Source organism: Triturus cristatus, chromosome 7 (assembly GCF_964204655.1).
Source record: "Triturus cristatus chromosome 7, aTriCri1.1, whole genome shotgun sequence".
Classification (NCBI taxonomy): Eukaryota; Metazoa; Chordata; class Amphibia; order Caudata; family Salamandridae; genus Triturus; species Triturus cristatus.
The window spans coordinates 933,331,740-933,343,344 of NC_140590.1; the positions used below are offsets into that span (position 1 = coordinate 933,331,740).

The 11,605-nt window shown below is 48.2% G+C and overlaps 1 protein-coding gene across 4 annotated transcripts in view; it reads left to right on the forward strand.

Moving 5' to 3' along the window:
* Nucleotides 1-11,605, forward strand: part of MATR3 (matrin 3) — a 225,390-nt gene that overhangs the window by 175,277 nt on the left and 38,508 nt on the right. For all 4 annotated transcript variants that reach the window (XM_085617886.1, XM_085617885.1, XM_085617887.1 and 1 more), the window contains one exon: nucleotides 9,412-9,533. In XM_085617886.1, coding sequence (XP_085474012.1) covers nucleotides 9,412-9,533 — 122 coding nt within the window. The remainder of the gene's footprint in view (nucleotides 1-9,411; nucleotides 9,534-11,605) is intronic.

Below are 11,605 nucleotides of genomic sequence, written 5' to 3' on the forward strand. Positions count from 1 at the left end.
TGGGAGTCCCAGGGGCTTAGAGCTAAAAGGTAGCCAGGTCCTCCGGGGTTGGTGAGGTTGCTGGCCACGTGGGATGCCGCGCTGGTGCAGGTTCGAGAGTCGACAGGCCGGTAGGGCTGGGGCCAAAGCAGTTGGTGTCTTCTCTTTTTAGCAGCTGCAGGGCAGGTCTTTGTTCTTCTTGCTCTTCTTGTCGTTTTCTATCTGGAATCTAAGGAAGGAAGGTTCAGGGGGCCCCTAAATACTAGATTTAGGGGCGTTACAGGTAGGTGAAGGCCAGGGACCAATGGGTCCTGGGGTGGGTACACCCCCTATCCTGCCTCTCTCCTGTGGGAGGGGGGCAGTAGCCTAATCCTGATAGGGTAGGGCCTCCCATCTTCAAGATGGCGAGAGCCCGGAGATGTGCTTCACCTCGCCTCCCCCACCTGAGGGGTGGGGTGGGCAGGCTGGCACATCCCCTGTCCTTGTATGGGGTTTCCGGCCAAGCTTCCCGCCAGAGTGGGGGGTTGCAGTGGCCTGGGGAAACTCCAAATGGCAGCATGCCTTTGAAGCTTCCCTTTGCTCATCCTGGGGGAGGAGATTTCTCACCTCACCCAGGATGTGCATTGTTGCAGGCCCGGGAGAGCAGGGGCTCTCCCACCCAGGGGTCCAGCAACGTGTCTGCTGTGTGGCAGCCTGGGCAGCCTCAGAGCAGACGTGGATTGTAAGTTAGCTGTAAGGGGGCATCTTCTAAGATGCCCTCTGGGGTGCTTAGTACATTAAATCCCACACTGGCATCAGTGTGGGTTCAATGTGCTGAGAAGTTTGATACCAAACTTCCCAGGCTTCAGTGTTGCCAATATGGTGCTGTGGAGCTCGTGTTTGACAAGCTCTCAGCACCATGTATTCTTAAATGACAGCACTGCACTTACAGTGCCCAGGAATGGACCCGGGTACTGTAGGGGCACAGGGCTCCTGCTCCTGTGCCCACACCATAGGCGTAATGCACCCAGCTAGAGGGGTGGCTGACATATGCCTTGGCAGTGTAGGTGATGGGCATGGTACACAGTGATGTGTGCCATGTCGACTCTTTGTTTTGTCCTGCACCCAGACACTCAGCCTGCAAGGGCAGTGTGTGTGTAAGGGTACAGGGCCTCTGAGGGTGGCACAATGAGTGCTGCAGCCCTTAGAGGCCTTCCCTGGTCACAAGGCCCTGGGTACCTAGGGTACCATTTACTAGGGGCTGACATGTGGCTAGGGTTTGCCAATTTGGAGTTTGTGTGGTTTAAGGAAGGAACATAGGCCCTGGGCACCTGATTGGCAGGAACCCAGGGTACACTCAATCGAAGTACATTCAGCAATTTAGCAAAAAGTGGGGGCATACCATGCAAGAAAGATGGCACTTTCTCACAGGAGTCACCGACCTCGTGACTTCCAAAGACTTTCCAAGAGGAAAAACAAACTGCAAACATCCGGGCCCAACACCAGATGGCGATCTATGCAAAAGTGTGTAGATCTGCATCTCTACATGCCAAGAACAGATGCATACTGGTAAGTAGCATATTCCTTTCTTCCATAGGGTAACATTGACTGGTTTCTCTTGAATTTTTTTTCTAAGTGTGGAGTTTCTAAACTTTAAAATATTAACCTAAAATCAATAGAGTAACAAACGGAAATACTCGCCTGCTATTACGAGAGATCCCAGTGCTGGATCTTGGGGCCCAGCACTGACCCTGAAAAGTACTTAGGACTGTACTTGCCACTAACTCAATTTTCTCCCATAGGAAACCATTGACTGTTTTTCTGTGAAATATCTTCCAAGTGTCAATTTTTGCAAACAACAAATGTTCTTTAAAAATCACGTGATTACTTACCTGTTTTACATAGATGCCCCAGTACTGAGCCTAGGAGCCCAGCACTGGATTACAAAAGTAGCTAGAACATACTGTTGGAGGCATATGAGCTGCAGATTACACACTGTGCATAGATTGCCATCTGGTGTTGGGCCCGGATGTTTGCAGTTGTTTTTCTTCTTGGAAAGTCTTTGGAAGTCACAAGGTATGTGACTCCTCCTTTGGATCATACTGTGCATGGGCTTCGGCTCCATCCTCGGGCTCGGATGTGTTCTTCGCGCTCCGGTTCTGAACCGTTTTCAGTTCAAATCGGTGCGCAATCCTTCCCTTTCCGCGGTATTGTTTCGATCGCGATCTCCAACCATCAACACAACCCATCGTTCAAAGTCTTAGATTCCAATCGTCGACTAAGTCCTTCGGGCCTACCTGAGCTCCGGTCCTGGCTCATGGAAAGGACTCCGTTTAAGAAGTGTCCTCGCTGTGGGTCAAAGTTTTCCCACACCGATCTCCATGAGGTGTGCAACCTCTGCCTCTCCCTAGAACACGAGGCACAAGACTGTCTGGCTTGCAAATCCTTCGGGTCGAAAAAGAGCATTCGGGATCGAAGGGCAAGGAGAACCCATGGCACACGTCCACTGCAATCCCAGACGACCTCTTCGGAGAAGGCGTCGATGTTCCCGAAGACCAGCACACTGAAGAGGGCCTCGTCAGCGCCTCCGAAGACGACGACTCAGATGTCAAGGACATCACTCCGGCACAGAGTGGCGGGAGTGCTAACATCGATCCCCATCCCCCACCCTCAACGGCATCGATAAAGGCTTCGGTCACTCCTTCGCCCTCGGGCCTAGGCACGACCAAAGACACTGCTTCACATACCTCGCTTTCGGGTCCGGTAAAGAAGCCAATCAAGCCTTCTGGCACCTCGGGCTCGAGCCAGCCTGCCGTCAGTGCCAAGAAACACTCCTCCGCACCGGCACCGAAAAAGATGGCCTCCTCTGCGCCGAGCTCCACACCGAAGCACTCTGCGCCGAAGACAAACACTAGCTTCTCGGTACCGACCCTGTCCCCGGAACTGAGCAAAAAATCCAAAGCCCTCGACACCCACACCTCGAAGCAGAAAATCATCTCGGAACCGATGAAACAACCGGACATTTCTAAGCACAGTTCAAAACAACGAACCAATGCCGACTCCAAGACTAAAAAACCTACTGCTTCGGCGCCGACTGATCGGCCCCTCACAGAGGAACTATTTCGGCCCGATCCACTACAAAAAACACTTGTCAAAGACCCTAAAACTGGACATTTGATGCTCAGCATCAAAAAGAGACCGCTGGACAATCCTGCCCCAGCTCCACCTCCAAAGAGAAGAAACTTTGCTACCTCCCCTTTGAGACTACCTTCACCCCCTCCTCCCTCTCCTCCACCTCCCCCACCTCCTCATTTCCCCCCACACCCTCTCCGGATGAGGATGATGACGATGTCTACGACGACTGAGGGAACAGACCCTATGACCAACCCACAGGGGACCCCACTCCTACAGGCTCCCCAGACCCATGGGACGACTACAACATCCCAGACGTCCCGCAGACCCCCCCCCCCCCCACCCGAAGACACTGGGGTTTAACCAACTGCTCCATAGGGCTGCACACTACCACGGAATTGATCTCCATACAGACCCCGTGGAGGACTTCCTCCTAGATACCTTTGACACTACACACAGGACCACTTTCATTCTGCCCATGCTTAAGGGGGTTTCAAGCACGCGCCAGAGGTCTTTAAAGACCCGGTCAGAGCCAGGGTCATCAACCCTCGTATCGAGAAGAAGTATAAGGCTGCCCCTCCAGACCCCACCTACATTAGAGGGCCCGCACCACTATACTCCCTAGTAGTCTCCACTGCAAGGAAGCGTGCAAGCTCCCAGGCATCAGGCGAGGCACCACCACCTGATAAGGAGTCCAATCTACTAGACTCCTCTGGCAAGCGAACTGCATCCCAGGCTGCCAACTTATGGCGCATTGCAAACACCCAAGCGCTTTTGGCAAGATATGACAGGGCACATTATAACGAATTAAAAGCCGTAATGCAACACCTTCCTGACAAATACAGGTATAGAGTCAACGAGCTACTCCAGGAGGGTAAAACCATCACCAACACCTCCATTCGCTGCGCCTTCGATGTAGCTGACACTGCCTCTAGGGCAATTAACACCAGCATCCTCCGTAGGCATGCCTGGCTACGAATTTCGGGTTACAAACCCGAGGTGCAGGCTTCCGTCCTCAACCACCCCTTTCACCAGGAACATCTGTTTGGCCCTAACGTTGACATTGCCCTGGAAAAAATGAAAAAGACACCGATACGGCAAAGTCTATGGGAGCCCTACAGTCGCACACTCCCAGGCGCTCCTTTCGCCGGTCTTCCTTTCGAAGCACCTCCAGAGGCTACTCCCCCGACAGCGCCTCCACTTCCTATAAAGCCCCTACCCAATCCACCTTCACTAGGGGTTACCAGAGGCGGCTACAGGGGTAACAACTAAGGGCCGAGGCAAGACAACCTCCGGCTCTGCCTCCACCCCTGCCCGATGACTTCCCTCCACTCCCCCCAGACCATCCCACTCCAGTCGGGGGCAGACTCCACAATTTCCTTCCTGTCTGGACTACTATCACCTCAGACAAATGGGTAACACAGATAATTCGGTCAGGCTATGGCCTCGAACTAACATCTACACCCCCCCCCCCCCAAACATTCCACCCAAACAACGCCCAATGTCACAGGAACATTTGTCACTTCTAAAGCAAGAGGTAATCTCCCTCCTACAAAAGAGTGCGATAGAATTAGTTCCTGCCCACCAACAAAATATGGGAGTTTACTCCCTATAGTTTCTCATACCAAAAAGGGACGACACTCTACGGCCCTTCCTGGACCTCAGACCCCTAAATCACTATATACACTCAGACCATTTCCACATGGTCACACTCCAGCAGGTACTTCCACTGCTCTCCCAATACGACTTCCTTGCCACCTTAGACCTCAAGGACGCCTATTTCCACATTCCTGTTCACAAGGCTCACAGGAGGTTTCTCAGATTTGTAGTAGACTGTCAACACTATCAATTCAAAGTGCTCCCATTCAGAGTCACCACAGCACCACGGGTGTTTACCAAGTGCCTAGCGGTAGTGGCAGCACACCTGCGACGGCAACACATTAATGTCTCCCCATATCTAGACGACTGGCTCATAAAAGCCAGCTCATACAACCAATGTGTACAACACACCCAAGCCACTATCCGATTACTTCACGACCTGGGCTTCACAATAAATCACATTAAGTCCCATCTGCAACCATCCCACGTAAAGCTATCCCTCGGTGCCACCATAGACACCGCAAAAGCGCTAGCCTACCCCAGTCCGGCCAGGATAGCAAGCATTCAGGCTCTCTGTGCCAAATTTCAGCCAGAACACACACTTCCAGCTAGAGTGTTCATGCAACTAATAGGAATGATGGCCTCTAGCATATTCATAGTACCCCACGCAAGACTCCAGATGCGTCCTCTCCAAGAGTGCTTATCGTGCCATTGGAACCAGGCCCAGGGTCAATTGACAGATCTGGTGTTGGTAGACGGTCGTGCCCATCGCTCTCTGCAGTGGTGGACCACCAAAAAGCTTTCCAAAGGGCGACCGTTCCTGGACCCGGTTCACCAGATAGTACGGACAGCGGACGCATCGCTCTCCGGCTGGCGAGCTCACCTACTACATCACACCACGCAGGGAAGGTGGACACCTTAACAAAAGTTACTCCACATCAACCATCTGGAGTTACTAGCCATATTCTTAGCCCTGAAGGCCTTTCAAACCCATGTCTCGGGCAAGGCCATCCTAATCCGCACGGACAACATGACAGCCATGTACTATATACAAAAACAAGGTGGCGCACACTCCACAGCTCTTTGTTAGCACAGAGCATATGGAGATGGGCCATACCCCAAAAAATCTTTCTCCTAGCCCAACATGTCCCAGGAGTCCAGAACACCATGGCCGATCTGCTCAGCAGACAAACACAACAAATTCACGAGTGGGAACTCCATCCACAAGTTCTTCACACGTACTTTCAAATGTGGGGCCATGCACAAATAGACCTGTTCGCCACACACAAACGCCAAATGCCCAAGCTTCGCCGCCAGGTATCCACACCCATTGTCCAAAGGGCAATGCAATATGGATGAACTGGTCAGGCAGATTTGCGTACGCTTTTCCGCCTCTCCCACTCATTCCATGAGTGGTGCGCAAACTACAGCAACACTCCCTCACTCTCATCCTAATAGCTCCAACGTGGGCCAGACAACCATGGTACACCACACTGCTGGAACTATCTTTAGTAACGCACCAAAAGTTACACCTCTCTCCACGCCTCTTAACCCAGAACCATGGAGAGATCAGGCACCCGAAACCAGCTCAACCATGCGATCTGGCTCCTGAAATCCTAGAATTCATTTATCTTAATCTTCCCCCTTACTGTATGAACGTCATTAGAGAAGCTAGATGGCCTACCACTAGAGCTTGCTACGCAGCCAAGTGGCAACGTTGCGTGATCTATTGTCACAACAATAACTTCGATCCCCTAAATGTGTCCATTCTACACATCATGGGCTATTTATTGCACCTACAAAGAGGCAACCTAGCCTACACGTCTATTAGACTGCACCTTGCAGCCATAGCTGCTTATCTACAAAACAGGCAACATCTCTCACACTTTCGAGTACCTGCCATAAAAGCCTTCATGGAAGGCCTCAAAAGAATTCCCCCCCAGAGTGCCACCCTCACCTGTGTGGAACCTAAACATCTTTCTCACAAGACTAATGGGGCCTCCCTTTGAACCTCTACACAAATGTGAACTTCAATGCCTAACATGAAAAACTGCATTTCTTGTAGCTATTACTTCCCTCAGAAGGGTCAGTGAGATACAAGCACTCACCATTCAACAACCTTTTCTGCAAATGCACCATAACAAGGTTGTTCTACGTACTAATCCAAAATTCCTCCGTAAAGTCATTTCTCCCTTTCACCTAAACCAATCTGTGGAACTGCCCGTATTCTTCTCGCAGCCACAGACCATTGCCGAAATAGCTCTACACACACTAGATGTCAAACGAGCCTTACTCTACTACATCAAAAGGATACAACCCTTTCGTAAGACCAAACAACTGTCCGTGTCTTTCTCACCACCACAAAAATGCAACCCCATCTCCAAATCTGGGATAGCTAGGTGGATTGTCAAATGCATGCAGATTTGCAACCACAAAGCAAAACGCACGCTATCTGTTCCTAAAGTCCACTCTACACATAAAATAGGGGCTTACATGGCATTGTTAGGGAACATCCCCTTGGATGATAACTGCAAAGCAGCTACATGGTCTACACCGCACACTTTCACTAAACACTATTGTGTAGATGTTCAAACTAAAAAACAAGCTAGTGTGGGCCAGGCTGTCCTTAAAACACGGTTTCAAATAACTGCAACAGATACTGGTGGTCGCCACTAGGAGCGAGTACTGCTATATAATCTGACAGTGTGTAATCTGCAGCTCATATGCCTCGAACGGAATATGCTACTTACCAGTATGCATCTGTTTTTGGCATGTAGAGCTGCAGATCTACACACGCCCACCTACCTTTATCTGTTCCAGTTTCTTATTTAGATACAGCACACATGGGCATCTTCACTGCTTATTACTACGCTCCATCATTTCCCTGCTGGCGAAAAAACAATCGGAGGATGGAGCTGAAGCCCATGCGCAGTATGATCCAAAGGAGGGGTCACATACCTCGTGACTTCCAAAGACTTTCCAAGAAGAAATACCACTTGAATTTTCTTCCATAGGAAACCATTGACTGTTTTTCTGTGAAATTTGTCGATTTTGCAAACGTATAAATATTCCTTAAAAATCGCCAGTGTAACTTAAACGCAGTTTCTCAACTGCTTACAGGTGGTACACTAGTGCTCGATCTAGGATCCAACACTGACCTAGAAAAAGTAACCATAACCCCACTTACCTGCTAAGTGAATTTCCTTCCATAGGATAACATTGGTAATTTGATTAGAAAAAGTTTCTAAGTGTCAACTTTTAAAATGGCAAAATATTGCTTAAAAATCACAACAGTAACTAAAACGAACTTACTTGTTTTCAAGAACTGTCCCAGGACTGAATCTAGGATCCAGACCTGGAGATCGAAAAGTACTCCTGAAAGTAATTAATTGCACAGAACTTAAAATTCCCATTGAGCTCAATGTACTATTGTGTTTGAAATTGTGTTGCCTATTGCAACAACTCGTAACTTTCTACAAATGCCAATTGCATATTGCAAAAGTATTTATATAAAGCATCTCATTCTGAGAATTTATATTTTAATACCTATTGTTGGTTCTAAAATAAAACAGACCTATATATTTTTTTATATAAACCATTGGCCTAGAGTTCAGTTCTTGAGTGTGAGACCATTTGCTGACTGTGTGTACAACAAATGCTTTACACTGTCGTCTGATACTGCCTTACTGCTTGACCAAGCAACCACTTTAGAGAGTAAGGTTATATCTAACTTTATCCTCTGACAAACCTGGGGGCTGTGGACTCTGTACACACTGTACCTATTGGGGAACAGTATATACAGAGCCACTTTCTCAACTCCATTGACTGTGTTCTTGTGAAAATTGTTTTAACTGTGGAGCTGGTTTGTATGAAACCTTAAACTGCATGTGTACGAAAACGTATTTACTTACCGTTTATCTAGGAAGTGTCAGTGTAAAATCAAGGCATATCACACGGAGTACAAAAAGTAACTTGAAAAGTAATTCAATCTGTTTTCATAAAAAAATGCATTTAACCAATCCAATTGCATTGAACTGCATTCAAACTGTATTTAACTTAATAATTCTTGCAAAGTATTATACTTGCCTGTACCAGGCCTGGATTGGTTCTAGAAAATAAAACACAACTAAATAATTTATACAAACTAATTTGTCTGAGTTCAGTCTTGAAATGTGTGTGCAATCATTTCTTGCCTGTGTACAATAAATGCTGAACACTCCCCTCTGATAAAGGCTTACTGCTTGCCAACACTACCACAAACAGAGTAAGGTATTATCTACATTTATCTCTGCCTACCTTTGGGTTTCCACTGGACTCTGTGCACACTATCTTACTTTGGTATATACAGAGCCAGCTTCCTACAGTTTGTACAAGCTTATTTATCACTGGTTCTTAACAAATCCTTTTCAGAGGTATAGCCTCTGCTTTCTATTTTAATTTGCATTGACATAGGAGGGAGTTTCATTATAAAGAAAATATTACTGTCCTGAGTCCTAGCTGTTCCACTGTGTTTCTGAATTCTATAATATTCCTCCTTCCTGAAGACTAGAAACTGAGGTGTTTTTTTATTTTTAAGAGTGTAGGTTAGAAAGAATAGATATAAATGCCTTTTGTTTAAAATATTGACATTCCAATGTTCAGAGATCCATACAATAGCAGTAAAGTAACTTTTCTTTGCCAGCAAAAGCTCTTATTTGTTGTTGTAATTTTTTTTTCCAATAGGTGTGGAGTATGTAGTACCCAAGACTGGATTTTACTGTAAACTTTGTTCATTGTTCTACACAACGGAAGATGTAGCTAAAGTAACTCATTGCAGCAGCCTGCATCATTACCAGAAATTGAAGGTAAATAAAAATGCTGATTGATATTGAACCCTTCTGAGGGCTTGACACCAATTCTTTGGAGAAAGATTGATTTGCAGAGTGTATAGTTCAGTGCCAGCATTTAGTGGTTGCTGGGTGTGGGCGCGTGCTTTATGAACATAATATGGTACTTGCCTCCTTTAGAGGTTTTTCTTGTATATGTCCTCTATTTTACTTGTATAAAATGTCTTGGTTTCTGAGCACATTTTTATTATGCAATCTGAGTACCGTGTAGATTCATATGCTTGCCTTAAGCCATTAAGTGGTTGGGTCCACAAACATATGGGTGTCTGCCAGAGGCAGGATTTCTGTCACACATGAGCAACAAAGCCCTTATGTGCATGTAGGGAAGTTCCCCTTTTGCATGGTTACCCTCCCCTTTTTTCCTGATATCTGATGCACTTTGAGTGTTCTCTGGGTCCCTGCCAATCAGGTTCCCAGTGCCTGTGCTCTTTCCCAAAATTGTACCCTTGTTTTCACAATTGGCACACCTTTGGCTCACATAGAAGTCCCTTGCAAAGAATACCAGTGGTAGCAAGGGACTTGTGACAAGACAGGGTCAACGCAGTCAACTTCTACGAAGGGAAATGGGTCTCACACAGGAAGACTTACAAACACCTACTCTAAGGCAACACAGCACCTTTTCACCAAGGGAGCCTGCCCTCACAACACAAGTGTTTACCACAACAACAAAGGGCAAGTTAGCTTCAGTTCCAGAAGACTGATCTTAACCACATGGTTGGGCATGTCACTCCCAGCTATTCTGATTTTTCACTGGAGTCGCATGAGGGGGGTGGGGGGTGAGTCTGCTTCGAGGGAGACTGATATTAACCATGTTTTGCAGCGTGAATCTTTCTGGATTCACTATGCTGTGCATTATTCCGCGATCTTGTGGTTGGGTCCGGATTCGTAGTCTTTTTTTTTTTTTTTTTTGTAGCCCAGGTGGGCGTCGACGTACACCATTTGGTGCACCTCCCGTGACGTCGTTGTGCTTCCTGCGGAAGTCCCACCTTTGGGGCGCCATCTTCAGATTCTTTTTTCCGCCGTTGGGTCTGGATCGTCATCGGGAAGCTCCAGAATTACACTCGAAGGAAGAAGGAAGAAAAGCGAGTTTCGTCGATAGAAACACTAGAAGATATCCGGAAAGGAAAAGATTTCATCAGGAGCGCGAAGAAAGGAGGACCAGCGCCCTTTTTCTTCGACGGCCTTGGAGAATGCACGCTCAGAGACCCTGAGCGCAATGGACAAGACGCCATTCAAGTTCTGCCCAAACTGCCACCACAAGTTCGCGCAGAAAGACCAGCATCCGGTCTGCAACCTCTGCCTACCGGTCGATCACCAGAGTATCGACTGCAACGCCTGCTCAGCCTTCGCGCCGAAGACACTCAGAGTGAGGGAGCGGCAGAGAAGGGCCAACGCCAGCATGGATGGCAAGGGGAAGCCCCCGACGCTCTACGCTCTGGGCCTCTCCTCGGACGACGAGGACAACGACGCCGAGACAGCCGAAAACTTCACGGTCGTAGAGACCGACAAGAAAAAAGAAGACTAGGTAAGAGAATCGTCGAGCGCAAAACAGAAAGTACCTTGACAACACGAGGGTGACTCGAGAAAATCTGAGTCAAAGTCCACGAAGGGAGCCCCGGCGCCGAAAACTTCGACGTCCAAAGGGGGAACCACGGACAAGAGGCCGAGCGGATCCTTAGATAAGGACTCCCTGGTGCCGAAAGACGCCGAAAGGCAAGGGTCGTCGAAAGCATCCCATGAAACGGGTCGATCGACGCAGAAAGAATGTTCGACGTCGACGCAAGTTTCATCGAAAAGAACCGCGGTCGACGCCGAAAGCATCTCCGAGATGGAGAAAAAGAAGAGGCGGCTCGAGGCCGAAATGGAGAACATCCTTCAAAGAAAGGAGTTCGACGCCAGAATGAAGGAATTCAAGATTCCAATGGTTCCATCAGCGGACGTCGAAGACGAGTTCGACGCCGAAGGGCTGACAAGGGAACTCGGAGAGGAAGAAGAGCCCTATTATGAGGGAGAAGCCGAGGAAGAAGACC